This window comes from Pelobates fuscus, chromosome 12 (genome assembly GCF_036172605.1).
Source record: "Pelobates fuscus isolate aPelFus1 chromosome 12, aPelFus1.pri, whole genome shotgun sequence".
NCBI classification, from domain to species: Eukaryota; Metazoa; Chordata; class Amphibia; order Anura; family Pelobatidae; genus Pelobates; species Pelobates fuscus.
In genome coordinates, this window is record NC_086328.1 from 136,487,690 (window position 1) to 136,507,328 (window position 19,639).

The 19,639-nt window shown below is 44.1% G+C and overlaps 1 protein-coding gene across 1 annotated transcript in view; it reads left to right on the forward strand.

Annotated features, from left to right (window-relative positions):
- Nucleotides 1-19,639, forward strand: part of VWCE (von Willebrand factor C and EGF domains) — a 92,156-nt gene that overhangs the window by 3,095 nt on the left and 69,422 nt on the right. Inside the window, exons 2-6 of the mRNA XM_063437420.1 lie at nucleotides 4,665-4,759; nucleotides 7,343-7,432; nucleotides 7,520-7,561; nucleotides 8,719-8,838; nucleotides 9,041-9,196. Coding sequence (XP_063293490.1) covers nucleotides 4,665-4,759; nucleotides 7,343-7,432; nucleotides 7,520-7,561; nucleotides 8,719-8,838; nucleotides 9,041-9,196 — 503 coding nt within the window. The remainder of the gene's footprint in view (nucleotides 1-4,664; nucleotides 4,760-7,342; nucleotides 7,433-7,519; nucleotides 7,562-8,718; nucleotides 8,839-9,040; nucleotides 9,197-19,639) is intronic.

Genomic DNA, 19,639 nt, shown 5'->3' on the forward strand with positions numbered 1-19,639 from the left:
CCTGGCATATAATGTGTTAAAAAATACTTTATTTACTCACCGGATTCATGCACCGATCTCCCTCGGCATTGGGTCGGTACTCCGCCTCCTCTGATGTCATCCGACGGGGGTGGAGTTAATGCACCGCGAGCACAGCAAGTACATTAGGCCCTCCCCACAGGAAATCATTGCTTCAATCCTTTCCTATGGGGTCAGTTTGGTGACCTAGGAAACGCCTCGAATGGCTGTTTGGTTCCGCAATGTAAACTTTGCAGTATTTTGTTTTGCTGGACTGTGTGACAGGGACACTGCACCCAGACAACTTCAATGAGATGAAGTGGTGTTGGTGCCTATAGTATCCCTTTAATCCCTCAAATCTGATCTGTGAAAAAAAACATTGTCTTTAATGCAAAAAAACAAACAAACCTTTATTGTGCGAAAATCAGCTGTCTGCCCACCTGACACAGAAAACGGCAAATCATTTCACATTGGCAGCAATACTATTAAACTCACACTCTTAAATTCATGTTTGGATCAGAATTTGTTGCAAAGAGATATATAGGATACAAATTACTGGTTGCCAAAATAATCAGCTTTAGGTCATGCTTGGCAGAAACTGTGTTTGCAACAGTTAGTCCTCTGAGTCTTCATGGATAAAGCTTCACAAACATTGCTCACTAGGGTGATGACATTTTTGTCCATTTGCCTATATTTGTTGGGAACAAGATCTTATATTTTAAATACTTTAATGTTATGTTTGGCTTAATTAAAGGGGAACTGTCGCTTCCCAGGACGTGTAATAATATGTTTACCTATCCCTATATTTTACAAATATGTATTTGTGAATGACAAAAAAATTTAATAAATATGGAAATCCGCACTTATTTATCCTGTTACTGGGCGCCTCCATCTTAACTCCCTGTCAATCATTGTTATAAGCTCCGCCCTTTACACCTGGCAGTCAGTATAGAGAGAGCCACCTCCAACTTAGCTCCCTGTCAATCATTGTTATAAGCTCCGCCCTTTACACCTGGCAGTCAGCATAGAGAGAGCCACCTCCATCTTAGCTCCCTGTCAATCACTGTTATAAGCTCCGCCCATTACACCTGGCAGTCAGTATAGAGAGAGCCACCTCCATCATAGCTCTCTGTCAATCATTGTTATAAGCTCCGCCCTTTACACCTGGCAGTCAGTATAGAGAGAACCACCTCTATCTTAGCTCCCTGTCAATCATTGTTATAAGCTCCGCCCTTTACACCTGGCAGTCAGTATAGAGAGAGCCACCTCCATCTTAGCTCCCTGTCAGTCATTGTTATAAGCTCCGCCCTTTACACCTGGCAGTCAGCATAGAGAGAGCCACCTCCATCTTAGCTCCATGTCAATCATTGTTATAAGCTCCGCCCTTTACACCTGGCAGTCAGTATAGCGAGCCACCTCCATCTTAGCTCCCTGTCAGTCATTGTTATAAGCTCCGCCCTTTACACCTGGCAGTCGGCATAGAGAGAGCCACCTCCATCTTAGCTCCCTGTCAATCATTGTTATAAGCTCCGCCCTTTACACCTGGCAGTCAGTATAGAGAGAGCCACCTCCATCTTAGCTCCCTGTCAATCATTGTTATAAGCTCCGCCCTTTACACCTGGCAGTCAGTATAGAGAGAGGTGCCTCCATCTTAGCTCTCTGTCAATCATTGTTATAAGCTCCGCCCTTTACACCTGGCAGTCAGTATAGAGAGAGCCACCTCCATCTTAGCTCCCTGTCAGTCATTGTTATAAGCTCCGCCCTTTACACCTGGCAGTCGGCATAGAGAGAGCATACAAAGAAGAGGTGAATTAAAACAATGTTTCTGTTTTTCCCTTTCATTTGCATTGTGTGCCCTGTCTGTGCCTTGTCTGAACTGGATTATGATGTAATTTGCTATATCTTTCATATAATTGTTATTGTATAATTTTGAAAGAAAACTGGGCATCTCATACAAAAAGGTTAATGCACAAAATAGATGGTTTTCCATGTTTTTCAATAGTGTATATTTCACAAAAAATGACAGTTCCCCTTTAAGAACTTTGATTGGGATGCACACGCCCCTTTTAATTATACTTTCGTTTAACACCTCTAATATGGCTTATGTTTCTCTTTGTAATTTTTCTCCTACTGAAATGCAACCTGCCTACCTATTTTCAGTGTTTTAACTCAAAGATTTTCATGTACTTGACAACTTTTTAATCAATCTGATGTCCTGACAGAACGTATCCAATCTGGTTTCCTATAACAATACCTGTGTCCTGCAGTAAGGATAGTGTTGAGTGTGAGCCAAAAGTAGTCTTTGAAATTTAGAACAAAGCTATAAATCTTTGTCTCTTTTGACCACAAAAGGCATTTCCTACATCTGTAATATCACAAGCTTGTATTTTTCCTTTGGAAACTCCTGATGCAATTTAACACAGGGACATTTGATTAATTTTCTTTTATTTTTTTTTGCTACACGTCCACACAGTCCAACTTTTTTGTAGCAACCAACATATTGTTGATGTGTAAACATTGACTCCAATTTCAGGGATCGACTTTTCCAAATCTCCCACATCTCCCATGATCATTGCTTTCATCATTGTGACATCCATTACCAAACTCGTTCCACACGTGTCAAATTATCCCTTTGGGCCTTTGACCATATTTGAGGAGCATCTGGGTGGTATCATCATTTCTACTCTAGCTGTGGTGAACATGACAAAACTAGGGCTGACTAAGGATCCCGGTCTGTGATATTTTTTTTTGAAACCTTTTCGGCGTCTTCCTGGCACTTTCCATTGGATTTGTTTTGAAAATGACATGATCTGCGGTTGTTCTGTTCACAAAAGTATGTGAGTTGAGGCTTGGAAGCCTTAATCAATGAAAAGAACGTCAAAGCGACCATCAAACACAAGAAGAAACAATTTAACTAAGTGTGTGTCTCTCTACCTCAGCAGGACATTTTAAGGCTTTGATTTACATTATAATATAGAGAAAATTATTGGGTTGGTTTGGGTGGAACGCCAGTCATTATCCAAGATACTCCCAACATGTTTACGCTGGAAGTTGTGTGACAAATGTCAGGAGAGCTGCGGGTCTCTATAAATTGCTAATTAGCAAAAACCTTGACAACCAGGCAGTATAATAGTAAAACCACGACTACATCTCCAATGTCAAAACAGTCTGTTTCTGTTCTATGTTTCTGTGTTCTATTCATAGCATCTCACATTATACAATACGTGATCCCTACTGAGGAAGCCGAGAGAGCTTGCAGAATTCCTATTTTTTTTTATCTTCCTGGTTTCCTGTTGAAGAAGATGAATTAATGAAGTTCATGACAATGATGAATATATATTTCTTCTAATAGTGATTTTTGGAGATCTTTACCACTTTCTTTCTTTCATTAGTTAGAGATAGGTTGGTAGCTAGGTAGGTAGAAAAATATTGGGTTAGTACCACCGAGTCTGGATGACTGTGTGTTTGCTTCAGGGATGAATTAATGACGGCTAATAAAATATCTGTGAGCAGCTAAAATAATTAAAGCCCATTAAAGGGACACTCTACTGCCCACTTACAAAAAATAAATAAGTAATAAAATATCACTGTTTAGTAGAAATACCCCAAATGAAACATGCATGCATTTAAGACATTTGTTTTAATTGGGGCATTGGGGATATATCTATAAACACCTTGCAGAGCTTAAAATCTCTTGTCTGCAGCTTTTGCAGGCCCCCCCCCCTTCTAACCCCGCCCAGACTTTCTGTGTCTGTCCAATCACAGACTTCCCAATGCAGCTCAATGAGAAGTATTTGCAATGGAGGTGCTCTGAGCAATTGCTGCCACTTTAGTTCAGTGCAATTAAGCTAACCAAATCAGGAAGTAACATGACCAGTTGTCTGACTGACAGCCAGAGGGGGAAGGAGGGTTAACAAGGTTCATTTCTAAAAGTGGCCATTTTTAAAAAGCTAATGTGCTTTAGAGATCTGGAGTGTTCCTTTAATCTCAGGCAGCATTGGGGCATGTATATCCAGAGCTGCTCTGCAATAAACACCTAATTTTAACCACTACACTACTAATACACTCCTCCTCCCTAAATCTAACCCTAGAATAACTCTAACCCCAACACACTAACGCTAGCCTTAAAAGGGTTGTGTATTATAAGATACAGGACAAATGGCAAAGCACGCATTTGGGAAAATAATAATACCTTCACTGGGCTGTAGACATTTATAAACCACTTAATAATCAGTTTATTGGAGGGTGATTTATCAAAGTTCCATCATTAGTTTGATGATATTGGTTAAAGTGTTCAGAAAGTGACGTCCACATAGTTAGATTCCTTCATAGTAATTTCTGTCGGTGTTCACAGAATTATCAATTTCTGTAGACGTCCAGGTTAGAGTGGCAGAAAATACAGAACCCCTTTCTGTCTGAAAAAGAGATGGAAAGAATGATACATCAGGTGCTTTGCTGACAAAAAAAGGCGTAAAATTCATACATGGCACTTAATTTGCAAAGAAACAACACATGACGAATGTAATAAGCACTTATATACTCTGACGCTTTGTTTAATGCTATGAAATTGATGAAAATAAAGATAAAGTTGAAGATATACCTGATTATATAACTATTGATTAATTATCTCCTTCATTCTTGCTCATGCATTGCATGGGATCCTTCAGGCTCCGCTCTGGACCTCACATGTGCTTCTCAGGGATGCTAAGTGCATGTTGCCCAGGTTGGTCGGTATCTCCTGGCTCAGGACAGTGCCTTCAGCGTAAGTCTCTACTTGTTTTTGCAACTGTCTAAAGTTATCTGAAGTTTCAATGTAATATCTGTGAATTGGGTCAGGAATGAGTGTGTAACCTGCTTACTTGAACGCTGTGGGGTCTTTACTTTGCCAGACCAGCAGTTAAGGTGAAGAACATGATCAAAAAGGTTAAAATAGGTTTTCCAAACCACTGGTTTGGGGCCTAAAATTGGGTCCAGAATGGGTGGAACAGGCACATCATATTAATCAGTATCAACTGCAAACAATTTGTGTATTTTGTAGCACGTCTTCCCAGACCTTTGGGAATTATATTTATAATAAGGCTAAAAAAAGGTAACTGAATTTGTCATTTTTATTTTAAAAATGAAGACTGGAGCCTCCCCTCCTCCATGTAAATAGAACCATTTCCAATTTGTTTGGCTTCTTACCTGGGGTCTGACGGACTTCGCGTAACGACTCGTTACAGCTGGAATCTCTCTGCCTGGGAGAAGTCAAACCATTAGCAAATACTTTGACTACTTACACAGGGGGTACACCAGGGCTTTCTTGGCATCATCACTGAAGTGTGCAGTATTGATTATGGCATTTAGAGTGTTCCTTTAATGCCAAGGATGCGATTTAGGTAGCAGTTTAGGACAACAATATATTACCACATGACCGAATGCTATTTCTGTAAATGGAGGGCCGCCTTCTTCTATATAGCTATAAAATTAAGATGATTATTGTAGATGGTTCCCTAAAGTTTTATAGATACGTGGGACTGCCACATTTAAGAATGCCAAAATAGGGAGCTTTCTGCTAAATAGCTGAAAGATAAAAATTAAGAAAACCCCGTTTTGCTGGGTAACTCTCTAATAATTTTTTTATATATTGTGTATTAATATTGTTTTTGTATTTTATTGTACCCTATTGTAACAATGCAATGTTTTGTGGACCCAGGACATACTTGAAAACGAGCAAAATCTCAATGTATCCTTCCTGGTAAAATATTTTATAAATAAATAAATATCCTTATATGGGATTGCCATATTTAAGGACACCAAAATTGGGAGCTATCCTTTGGATCCTTTTACTGTGGTTCTTTTGGGTGTTCTTGGATCACGGTGCTCTTCCTTTACAGCACCCATCCTAGCCTTGTAATGACGCTGGGACTGAGTGATCTCACATCCCCGTTTCCAGCATCTCTACAGGACGGCAAGGGAGCTCTGTAGGAAGAGCACAGGGCGTACCCAGCTCCCTCTCTGCCACCTTACCCAACAGTATATTAGGCAGTTTAGAAAGGTGTCTACTCTGCCAAAAGAGACTCTCACAAAGCCATGATTTATCTTGGTCATTTGTGGGCCTGATAACTGGAGGTCGAGGACCACTGATTAAGGTCTATTAACCCCTTAAGGACACATGACATGTGTGACATGTCATGATTCCCTTTTATTCCAGAAGTTTGGTCCTTAAGGGGTTAAATTTCTTTTTCACACCTTACAAAAATATATTTTCTAAATATAGTGATTAGCAACCATATGATTAAAAATACTGGGAGGGGACAATTCCCTTTTAATTTCTCGCTATCCTGGCCATACCCCATTTCCGACACCCAGCTTCCCTCTCCATAATCAGTATATCACTTGTGTCTTGAGTTATCAATGTTACATTTCATTATATTGATCAGTATTACTGTAGACGTGAAGAGTGAAGAAGAGAGGGAACGCGCAAAATCTCATCGTTTAGCATTTATTGTTAGTTCACTGATGAAGTATCACTGCATATTGCAATACTCCTATACTCCCGCTAATTTAACAACGGAATTGCTGACCCCACGAGGCTCCTCCAATCTACATGGATGGATATCAGAAAATTGACTAATAATGATTTGTGTTCCTGATGTCATGAAAACATTTTGCCCACACGTCTTCAGTATCTGTTTTGGAATTACATGAAGTCTACGCTTTCTTTTAACATGAAAGCTGGTTTGAGCTGGACCCTCGCACCTTCTGTGCCCGATTGTCCAACTTGCCCTGTTGCCCCTACTTGTTTGTTAGTTTATGTATTGTGCATCGCTGCAGGATATGTTGGCACATTATAAATAATAATAATAGCATGACATGCTATCTTTCATTCCATAGGAATGATGTCAGATTTGTCTTACCTTTTCCCTTGACCTCACCTACTCATACTCCACCTACCTCAATGTTTATTTCCTTATCGTGGAGAATCACAACATACGACACTGTGCGATTTTGCTTCTGTAGATTATAAATGACAGATTTAAAGACTACGACTGCACCCCACAAACAAAATAGTACTGGTACTCTCAAACCTAAAATAGTAACCTATAATGTAATGGCTAAGTGCATGGTTCCCATTGTATTATATTGGTCATCAGCCAGTACTGCCACTGCTTCCAAGAAAAGATAATATTAATTGTTTTGTTAACACATAGTACATACATTACTAAAACAATGACATTAGCAGACACAGTTTGACAGGCTGAGCCAAGCAGGTTCTGAGTACCTTGCCGGCAAGCTTACAATCTAATGATTAAACACTAAAGCAATGTTGGGTGTTTCATTAACATCTTCCTTCTCTCTGTAGCCATCTGTTCTTATGGATGTGGCAGTGGGTTCTGCATTGCACCCAACGTGTGTTCCTGCAGAGATGGACATCAAGGAGTCACTTGTACTGGTAGGGATATTGCAATCTGTCTGTCCAAGTGTTCCGTGACCAGCGTCCGACAGAATCTCTTATAACTTATATTATTTCTGATTTCAGATGACTTTGTTAGTGAACATGAGAAGGATCTTGAAGGCAAAGGTAATCTGTGACAAGAGATACTGTTACTACAATGTCTTCTATACCGTAAACAATATTTGCATCAGACTTGTACATGACGGAATAATTTAGTTCTTCAGAATCCGTTTTGCTGAACTTTTTTGTTTTGTGGAAGACGTACTTTAATTCATTTTGTTCATCTCGGTTGAATGTCTGTACCAAATATAATTTGGAAACCATTTCCGAAAAAACAGCTTAAAGAACAGGAAAATGGTGACTACTGTGGCGGGACCGCTGCCTGTGCGTGAAGTGCCCCTCTTTATATTATGCGTGTTCTCCTCATCCTTCGTGTACTGTGGCCGCTCCCTGTTCGGGAGTGCCTCCACAAAGGGAATTAATTCGCCTCCCGAACAGGGACCACCCTGCTACCCCCATTTAGAATGTTAGTTTAGAACCTTCAAACCTCGCCACATAAGTATCAAACCGCAAACCACAAGGGAGGCAATTAATGAGCGCTCCCCTGGGCAATAGCCGCGCGCGCATTAGACCTCCCCATAGGAAAGCATTATTCAATGCTTTCCTATGGGGAAAATCTGACGCTGAAGGTCCGTGAGGTCCAAAGGTCAGTTTGGATTCCAGAAGCCCTCTAGTGGCTGACTTAGAGCTGCAATGTAAACATTCTAGTTTCTCTGAAACTGCAATGTTTTACATGGCAGCACTAGGTGCAATAGGGGCACTGCATCCAGATCACCTCAATGAGCTATAGTGGTCTGGGTGCCTGGAGTGTCCCTTTAACTCTTTCAAAGCATGAGTATCTTATATTATAATCGGGCCTACTGACCATTCGGTCTTTTAAGCTATGTATCCAGTAATACTTTAGCTATGTAATAAGAAATACAGAAGTAGAAAGCAGGACATGAGACCGGCACCCTGTAACATAAAATATGTATATATATACCGTATATAGCTTTGTATGTCCGGGGGAATGTTTACTAAGCATTGCATAGATAAAACTATTTTTTTCCAACAAGTTCAGTCCGAATTTTGATCATTATCAGGAGACGTTCCAGATATCGCAGCCTTCCCTCTGTAAACCTCTGTAGAGAATGCACTTTCTTCTATGTTGACCCAAACCATGAGAGAGGCCCAATCTTGGTATTTTCTTGCGTTCATTCTTACATGTTGTGTTGCTGCTGCAGGTCTGTCTATCAACTGTTTGTCAGCAAGGTGCGATCACGGCTGTAGGTTGGTTGGCGGCGTACCTGTCTGTACCTGCTTCCATGGTTACACTCTTGGAAAAGACGGGAAAACATGTTACGGTGAGATGAGAGTCCTTTACTATAAATAAGGTCTTTACTAACAGTACGTGTGGGTGTGGTTGGGTAAACATGATATTACTAAAATTTGACCCTGAAAGGATTGACCCGTTTAGTTCTAGAACATTGAGTGACATATTACTTATTGGAAGCGCACTTTTTTGTACAGTGTTTTTGTGTTTCACTAACATATTTTTCTTTATAGATGTTGATGAATGCAGCTGGCCTCAAGCATCAAATCTCTGTCAACAGCTGTGTAAGAACAGCATTGGCAGCTATCGATGTCTGTGTTATTACGGGTATCAAATCTCCCTCAATGGACGTATATGTATCCCTAACAAGCACCCCAACAATATCGCAGGTCAGTGTAATAATCTGTTTATATCATAGCAGTTATATATCACATATTGGAAGGACAGACCAGAAAAAAAAAACTATGTTTAGACATAGCAACCAGGACTCAGCGACAACCTAAGCACTCGTATGTAATGTTCAAACATTAAAGGGTTACTCCAAGCACTATGACACTTCTTTGATGTGAAGTGGAGTCTTTCTGCTTTGAAACGCGGCACTTATAGAAATTAATACCTTAGCTGAACAAGGTGTAACCCCTGTCAGCGTCATTAACAAGCTCAGGACAAAGTTACGGGCTGGCTAATGTCAATTCTGTGAAAACTGGCGTCTGACGACAGCACACACAGCATGCTAGCGCCAGGCAGCCAATAATGGCACAGCCCCTCAGTCTGTTTTCCCTGCACTCCTCTCCTTCTGGCGAGGGGGAGTGACAGCAGGCAAGGAGGATCAACCTGCAGGTAGCACTTTGAGTCAGCAATGGAATGGAGGTGTGTTTTAGAGATTTTTTAAAATTTTTATTTTATTTTGGGGGGACCACCTCATAGGGTTACTCTAATCAAACCCAGTGATCATTTTTGTCTATGTCATCAATGGGATGATGTTGAATCTGGTGGTTTTTATATGAGACAGATTGGGTGTTTGGCCTACCCAAAGGTTTCATCCTGTGAACCCTGAAAGTGGACTGGATTCTCTAACTTATGCGGGTAGAGCCTCCTCATTTTGGGCAAAGACCAGTAGAAAGCGATTGGTGCTATATTAACAATCTATAGAAGACAATACATCATTAAATTAATTTGACCTTGGGGCAATAGAACATAAATGGAAGGTTTAGACAAATATTCTGATACTACAGTAGAAAAACCAAGCATAGAACCTCGGATAGAGAATCACATATTACATCTAAATACAAATATATCAATAATTACAACAACTCCAAATTAAACAGGTGACAATATTTACAAAACAATGTATTTGAAGTTACGAAGTTACAATTCAATAAACTGTCATAAAGCATTATTATATGCTTTGTATGATATCGACTTTAAATTTAACATCACCTACCCAATCTACTATATTTATAAATAAAAAAATTGAAAAAATATTAGTATATGTCATGTATAGGAACATGTACAATTGTAATCAAAACTATTCAATCCCCATTGAAAATTAGGTTTATTTTAAAAATGTACAGCTTTCAGCTGTTTGAATTTAACAAATTAAACAAAACCAATTCAAATAGCTCAACACAATGCATTCTTTAAGTGGTTTCCCCAAATTCAACTGAAAATGCAACTTATAATGACTTCTCCATTCTCAAAATTAGTCAACCCTCTGAGTAGAATCCCTCACAACATCACAAATATACAAAGCAGGCATTTTCTCAAGCACACCTGATGCAACTAATCAAGGGCTTTATTAGTTGCAACAGGTGTGCTTGAGCTGGAACACTTGAAATATCTGAACTGGCTAGGAGTTTGTTGAGTGTCACGTTTGACTGCATGTTAGAACTATGGCTAAGTCAAAAGAATGTTTCACAAAATTAAGAGAAGAGTTTATCGCCTTTCACAAACAAGGAACAGGATACAAAAACATAGCAAAGACACTGAATATTTCTAAAGACACCGCTGGAAGCATAGTTTACAAGTTCAAAGTTAAAGAAACAGTGGTTACACTACCTGGACAGGGCAGAAAAAGGAAGCTATCAATGGCCATGATTTCTGAGAAGGCAGGTTGTGAAAAACCCTTGAGTGCCTGCAAAATAGCTACAGCAAGACTTGGTGGCAACAAGCACTGAAGTTTCAGTGAGCACAGTAGGATGCATACTAAATGCAGAAGGTTTCCAACCTGGAACTCCAAGACGTACATTACTACTGACCCAAAAGCACAAGAAAAGTCTGCTCCAATATGCTCCAAATCATGTAAATAAGGCGCAGGTGTCCAGTGCCATCCTCTGGCACTGGACACCAGTGCCGTGTGGAAGGCAAGATGAATATATTGAAGTATCAGGGGAGAAAATGTCAAGCTGTCTGTGAGAAAGCTAAAGCTTGGGCATCATTGGACCTTCCAACAATAGAATGATCCAAAGCAAATCTCAAATTCCACCAAGGCTTGGTTGAAGAAATCCTGGAAAATGCTACAGTGACCATTACAGTCACCTGACTTGAACCCCATAGAAATTCTCTGGTGGAATTTGAAGAAGGCGGTTGCAGCAAGCAAACCCAAGTACATTACTAAGCCGGTGGATCCCAGGACTCACAGCTACCAAGACAAGCTACAGCCTTATGCAGAGACTGGGTCCCAAACAGAACATTAACTAGCTTCCACAACTTACTGCTACCAAGACAAGCCTTATACAGAGGTAGCTCTTTTGGATGGTCTACCTAAGAATACCTGCACCACTTATTTTATGTTATTCTATCTTCTATTTCTTAGTTTCTCTTTTTACTTCTCCCCATGTAGCTGGCAATACCCTTGATCTTATTTTCTCTCATGAATGTACAATCACTTATCTCTGTAACACTCCATTTCCTCTCTCAGATCACCACTTCTTATCAATTGCTCTCAATAGCCCCTTACCCCATCAGCCTCAACCTAACCCCCCTCAACTAAGAAAAAATCTGAATATATTGACCTCCAGCGGCTATCAGCTAATACTCATTCCCAACTTCTATCCGTCCCTACTTTCTCCTGTCCCTCAGTGGCAATCTCCTCATATAACACTACCCTTATCTCTGCCCTGGACGCTGCAGCCCTGCTCCAAACACGCACCTTGAGGAGAACACACGCCCAACCGTGGCATACTAAATCAACATGCTACCTGCAAAGATGCTCCCATTGTGTTGAACGCTGCTGGGGGAAGTCACGCACCCAGTCTGACCTCCTCCACTACAAATTCATGTTACATTCATACAGCACAGCCCTTGCCCTTGCCATACTTTTCCTCACTCATTCGCTCATGCTCCCGCAATACCAGGCATCTTTTTAATACCTTTAACTACCTTCTTAGCCCTGCTGTGACCACCCCCCAAACAAACCTTACAGCCGATAGCTTTGCTACTTTACCGACAAGATTGAATAGCTAAGGAAAGAATTCTCACCACCTTGCCGTGCTCTTTCTCAACCACACCTGGGTCATGCCTTTCTTACCCTTCAGACTTTCTCCCCGGCTACTGAACAAGAGGTGGCTGAGCTTCTCCTTTCCTTTCACCCCACCACTTGCCGGCCTGATCCTGTCCTTTCTTAACACACATCTTCAACTGCTCTCTCTATTCTGGTGTTGTCCCTGCTGCCCTTAACATGCTACTGTAGTACCAATTTCTAAAAAAAACATCTCTTGATCCGTCCTCCCCTTCTAACTATCGTCTCATATCCCTTTTTCCTCAAAGCTTCTGGAAAGATTTGTCTTTACCCATCTGACTTGTTTCCTCAATTCAATTCTCTCCTTGACCTTCTTCAGTCTGGCTTCTGTCCCCTCCACTCTACTGAGACTGCTCTTATTAAAGTCACTAACAACCTCTAATCACAGCTAAATCCAAAGGCCACTACTCCATACTAATTCTTCTTGACCTCTCTGCTGCCTTTGACACTGTTGACCATGTTCTCCTTCTCCAAACTCTTCAATTACTCGGTCTCTGTGACAATGTCCCCTCTTGGTTTTCCTCCAATCTCTCCCAACACTCATTCAGTGTCTCTTTTTCTTTTTTGTTTTGTAAATCTGTTTTATTGATGTCGGTAAAGTCGGGGTGGACCAGGACTCGCAGGTCCCAAAAGACATATTACGGTTTACAAAAGCATGGGATTCGTTCAGCAGAATATGAAGCATGACTTGTGGGTATGCTCTCGGGCTCGCAGGCCCACAATGTTGCCGGACACGCAGGTCCCTCGTATTTTCCTGGGTTACAGCTATGGGTGTGTATTTGACCAAGGTTTTCCGTTTTCGGGGTTGTAGGCCTGAACATAGGTGTTGGGTCTGTACTTTTTCAGTGTCTGTTCAGTCCCCCTGGTGCTGTTTATGTGACGGAGTGACTCAGTCAATTTTTGGTGTTTGCCTGTTTATGATTGTGCTAGTATGTGAGGGCCTTCTTATGTTGTCGCTCGTCCACAATTCTATCAGAAGATGTCATGTCTGGTCCATCTGCTAAACTTAAATGTGTGCGTCATGTCTCCTGGCTGCTTGTCCCTCTCCCCCGTCCTTCGTCGTTTTATAATAGAGGTTTCGTATTTACTGTCTGTCTATTCTACTTTGTTAAGTGTCTTGATACATACGTGTAGGTATCTCGTGTTGTCTCGTGTTTGATTTTTAATTTCTATGCTATTAGGTCTGCTGTCTATCGGCATGTTTGTTTTATGCGTGTTGCTTCTTCGTGTGCGCTGTGGTTGCTGCAGTTGTTATGTGTTCTCCGTCGTGGAGGTCGAGCTTCTCTATTTTGATCGTGATATTGATCAGCGTTTAGTGTATGTGTCTCCCTGTTCCCCTCTTTCCTTCGTGGTATGCGTGTACAGTGTCCCTCCCTCCTCTTGTGTCGGGGGGGCGGGGGTATAGGGAGAGGAGGGGATGGGGGAGGAGTAGGAAGGAAGGTATGGAGGGCAGCTATGCCTCCCCGAGGCGCGTCCCGGCCCCCTCCCGTGGTCATCTCCGCCTTCCTCGCCTGGTGCTCGTCCGTTGTGTCATGACTCAGGCGATGTACAGTATCCAGGGTGTCCATAACACTGTGTGTTTTTCTTCTCTGCCCAATGTTTCTGCTATTCTGGCTTCTGCCCTTCTTATGTCTTCCACTTTATTCTTCCATTGTTCCAGTGTGGGTGCATGTTCTTCCCTCCAGTGTGCTGGGATTAGGGATTTAGCCGCGTTCAGCAGGTGTCCCAGAATTGACTTTTTGTATGACGGTATGGGCCGGTCCGTGTGGTGTATAAGTGCCGCTCCTATTGTCAGGACCGTGGGGTCTCCTAAGATAAGTCTTATTTCCCTCTCGATGTTCCTCCAGTACGGTTTAACTTTGTCACAGTCCCACCAGATGTGTTTCAGGGTTCCTGGACCTTCTCCGCATCTCCAACAGATGTTCGGAATGGTTGGCGCATAACGGTTTATCAGGGATGGAGTGCGATACCAGTGCGGGAGAAGTTTATAGTTTACCTCCTGATAGTGGGAGCTAGCGGAGCTTTTATGTTGTAATGTTAGGATCTTTTCCCACTGTTCGTCGGTGAAGGGTTCTCCTGTCCTTTCCTCCCACTGCCGTTTGTATAGTGCGTTTTCCGTTCTATGTCCCGTCAGTATATTTTGGTATATCGTGGAGACCCTCCCTTCGTTCCCCGTTGGTTGATTGCAGATTTTTTCAAACCATGTGAGGTCCCTGTGTACTCTAGCTCTTTGTGGTAGATTGTGGTAGTAGTGAGTCAGTTGGGCGTAGTGGAATTGGTGCATTAGTGTGCATGGACTCTCCGCCAGTATGTCTCGCAGTGGTTTCATACCCGTGTTGCTTAGGGTCTCATGTAGAGGTATGTATCCGTCTCAGTGTTCCATCGGCCAGGCCGTCGGTGGTAGACTGTCCCCGAGGTTGGGGTTATACGTGATCGGTATCATTGGGCTAGGTTTGGGAGAGAACCGTCGCCCTTTCCTCAATATTTTCCAGTGTTGCAGGGTTTGTGTGAGTGGGGATTCCTCCCCCAGTATTACGGGAGCGTCTGCTTCTCTGTGCCAAATCAGCGTGTGTAGCTTTTTCTCGGTGGAGTCCCTCCATAGCGTTACCCATCTTCTGTCTGGTGCGTCTGTGTGAAGTTCCTTGAGCCTCTGCAGAACCGTGGCCTGGTGGTATTTTCTAATGTCGGGGAGGGCCAGTCCCCCCCAGCTCCTCGGTAGGCAAAGCTTATCAAAGCTTATGCGGGCCTTCTCCCCTCTCCAAATATATTGTGTGATTGCTGTTTTGAGTGTCCTGAAAAATGATTGTGGTATTGTCTGTGGGGCCGTGTGGAATATGTACAGTAGCCTAGGTAAGATGTTCATTTTTATCACTGAGATCCTCCCTAGCCAAGATATGTGGGGGTAGTGCCATCTTTTGAGGTCCCCTAGAATGGTCTTCAGTAGAGGAACGTGGTTCTGGGCATAGATGTCTTTTGCCTCTCGTGTGACCCACAGCCCGAGGTACTTCATTCGGTCCGGGCACCAGTGAAAAGGGTATTGCCCTCTAATTTGGGCGCAGTCTCCCTCAGGGGCGGTGACGTTTAAGATTTCACATTTCGTTAAGTTCAATTTAAGTCCGGACAGGCGTCCGTATGTTTCAAATTCCGTCATTAACTGTGTGATGGAGGTTAGTGGATTTTCGAGGAAGAATAACATGTCATCGGCATAGGCGGCTACTTTGTGTTCGTGGGTTTTGTGTCTAAAGCCCGTTATCCTTCCATTATTTCTGATGCGGTCGAGGAGTGGCTCCAGGGTGAGGGCGAACACTAGTGGAGACAGCGGGCAGCCCTGTCTCGTGCCGTTCTTGATGTCGAAGCTGTCCGTGTGTGCCCCGTTCACTCGAACCCTGGCAGTTGGTCGGTTATAGAGCATGCCGTTTCCTATGCCTGTTGCGCATAAGGTCTCTGTCATGAAGTGCCAATCTACCCTGTCAAAGGCTTTTTCAGCATCTGTTGACAGCAGTAGTAGCTTCGTGCCGAGTGTCTTCGATAGGTGTTGTATGGCGAATAGCCTTAGGGTGTTATCTCTGGCTTCTCGGCCAGGTATGAAGCCTGTCTGGTCTGAGTGTACTAGTCTAGCCATGTATCTTTGAAGCCGTGTGGCCAGGATTTTCGAGAATAACTTGACATCTGCATTTAGGAGTGAGATTGGGTGGTAGTTTCCGACCTGTTCGGTGTTCTTGCCCGGTTTCGGGATCACCGCTATTGTAGCTGCCAAGGTCTCCTTGTGGAAGGCTGCCCCTTCTCTCAGGCTGTTCAGGGCACTGGTAAGGTGTGGTATTAGGACATGTTTGAATTTCTTAAGGTACTCCACCGGAAAGCCGTCTGGGCCCGGTGCTTTCCCTGATCTCGCCTCTTTCAATGCCAGTCGAATTTCCCCCTCGGTGATAGGAGCGTCGAGTTCCTCCGCTTCTTCCCATGTGAGGGCTTTCGGTTGGAAAGTCCTCAGGTACTCTGCCGTATCTCTCTTTTTCGTGGCCCTTGTGAGATCTCCTTCGTCTTCAAGTGTATTGTACAATTTGGTGTAAAATTTTTGGAATTCGGCTGCGATTTCTTCCGGAAACTGTGTGATCCGGTTATGCGTGGTCCGAATGGCGTGTACTTGTGCTCTGCCCTGTGTGCCCCTCAGCATTCGTGCTAAAAGTTTACCCCCTTTGTTGGCGTGCATGTAGAAGAAGGCGCGTGAGCGCTGTGTTGTCCTTGCGTATCTGCGTTCAAGAATCTCCGCTAGTTGCTTTCTGGCCTCCACCAGGGTTCTGTATGTTTGTTCCTGGTGGTCCTGTTTGTGTGTCGTTTCCAGATCTGAAATTTGTTGTGTTAGGTCCCTGACTTGCTGGCCGGCCTCCTTCTTACGTTGGGTGGCTATGCGGATAAGGTGTCCCCTGATCACTGCTTTATGTGCTTCCCATATCGACATGGGTGTGACATCCTCCGTGATGTTCTCCTCAAAGTATTGGTTTACGTGTTCTGCTATCTTCTCCTTTATCGACGCATCCGCCAACAGGGAGTCGTTTAGCCTCCAAGCCATTTTGGTCGGTTTGAACAGGGGTGAAGCCATGATCGCCTGAGCCGCGCTGTGGTCTGACCATGTCGTGGTGAGGATGGCTGTTTTCTGCACGTACGTGAGTCCCTCTTGTTGCACCAGGATATAGTCGATCCTGGAGTATCGGTCGTGCACAGCGGAGTAGTACGTGTAGTCTCTACCCTCTGGGTGGAATGCCCTCCAGGTATCTACCAGCCTCAGGTCCCTGAGGGCTTTGTGCACAACCTTTAAGGCCCCTGTTGGTACGCTGCTGTGTCTCCGCGAGGTGTCCACCCTAGGGTCCAGTGGGACGTTAAGATCTCCTCCCAGTATGAGGGTGCCTTCTGTGAATCTGGACAGCCTCGTCAGTGATCTTCTGAGGAAGCTGGCCTGACCACTGTTGGGTGCGTATACCGTGGCAAAGGTGTACACCCTTCTTGCTATCTCGCCCTTAATAAAGAGGTACCTGCCTCCCGTGTCCGACAGCATGTCCGTGAGCTTAAATTGTAGGTGTGACGCTAGAAGGATTGCTGTTCCCGTTTTGCGTGCTGTTGGGTGGTTACTATAGTAGTTCGTTGGGTATGTTTTATCTTTGAGTAGTTTGTTCGTCTCCGGTCTGAGGTGCGTTTCTTGGAGCATCGCTACAGATACATGTTGTTGTTTAAGGCTGCGTAGGAGGTGCGATCTTTTTTCTGGGATGTTGAGTCCCCTACAGTTTTGGGATTGCACCACTAAGGGTGACGGTGCATATGCCATTCGTGCTTCCTGAGCTACCGAAGGGGTCAGCCTCGCCGTTCACGTCCCTGGGATCCGAGGGGCGGAGCGAGCTCTCACCTGTGGGTTAGCCCGGACGTGCCCCCGAGTGTCCCCTCCTGGGTTGGAACGGGTATTCGGGGGGGGGGGGTATAATAGGGTAGGATTGGAACGGGTTGGTGTATATGTGTTATGTGTCTCGGTGTGAGGTATTAGCAGATATGTGCTGGTGTTTGTCTCACCCTTGTATCCAAGGGTCAAGTGTAGCCGAACTCCCTCCCCTCTGTTACCGTGTGTGTGTTCGTGTGGGTAGTATGTGGATGAATTACAGCTCCCAATATGGGATGACACCGTGTAACTGGGTAGATAGTCAGAACCGTACCGCCGGGTGAGAGGCCCGGCAAGGCTTCGGCAGTGGGTCTCCCAATGGGTAGTCTACACGAGTGTTATGTCAGGTAGTGGCCTGTACCTTGTAATGTATTCGAAGAAGTCAATTAAATTGTCGTGGGACATCGTTCCCACTGTGTGTGTAGCTAAGTGGGTGCACCGTGTTGTATAGCGTGAATGGGTCTGTTTTAGTCTTGTCCGTTGGGTGATGGTCATGTTTGCTTGTGTCTGAGCCTAGGTCTATGTTCCATTTGCAGTCAGCGTGTCCCACGTCCTCTCCCTGGGTGACTGTCTGTCTTCTTGGAAGCGTCAGAAGCCGGAGTGTTGTCTCAACAGAGGGGGTGGGTCTCGTGAGAGCTGGGTCGGGGGTATGGCGGGTGCGGACCAGGGGTCCCTAAATGTCTGCCGGGTCCTTCAAGGGGCTGGGGGTATCCCTGTGGAGTTTCTGCTGGTTGTTGTGTTTGTTCGTAGGTCAGTTTGCAAATGTGAAAAGGAAAAAGAGGAAGATATTGAAAGAGATAGGATACTCCTAATCTCTATTCTAGATCAACCATGTTAGGAAACCCCTTCCTAATAGTAATGTTAAAACTTAACCTTTAATGGAGATGCAATAAGACAATGTGAACTCAAATAATGGTGATAGTTGTATCAAAAGAAAGACAAAAATAAAAATAAAAGAATAAGTAGTAGTTCCTAAATAAGTGTGGTAATGGACAATAGCAATTGTAGAAAAACTAATTAGTCGTCCTTAGAAACCACTCATAGGAGGAGAATTAAAGTCCAAACTGGTTCAAGAAAATGCAAATGGGGAGGTGGAGGGAGAGAGTCAGAGTCAGGCTATGAATGCCCTCTACAACTCTTGGAATGGGAGGGATCGCCAATATAGAAAGGCTTAAGCACACTGGCTAACAAGTATGCCCATGGGTCGCCCTCGCGTGCCCCTTGGGGCTGGTCGTGGGGTATCGTTGTTAGTAGTGCTGTTGGGGTCTGTCACCTTGTGTATGCCGTCAGGGGGCTGCGGTGTGTGCTTTTGGGAGTGCGGCCACTCCGCTCCCTGATGGACTTTGCAACCTTGGGTGCTTCCACAACACCACCTCGTCCCCCCCTTTCTAGGCGGTCTGAGGTGGGGTTGTGCATACCTTCAAACGTTCAGGTGTACATGTACATAAATAAGCATAAGTATCAAGTCATACACATTCCCCACACCCCCCTCCTCCCTCCCCCTCCGTCATTAAACCTCTTGGGGTACAACGATTAAAGCTGTGCAGAGAACATGGGTCCCCTGCAGGACAAGAGGGGGGGCGCAACCACGTGCGTCGCTTCCCCCCTCTCCTCCGTGCTCCCAGCTGCTTCCCCACCTCTCCCTCCCCCTCCCCCAACCCCACATGCATTAGACCCCTGCTTTCCCCTTTTTCCTCCCCCATGGGTGTCTTAAAGGGTGTTTCCCTGATCCCCGACCCTTACTCTCGATCCCCCTCCCCCCCCCACATTTCCCCTGTATGCCTTTGCAGCCCATCGGCTGGGGTCAATGTCCAATGTTCGCGTAACTTGTCCAGGTCACCACGCAAGCCCCCTCTGAGCGTGATGTGGCTTGCCCAATATCTGAGGTCG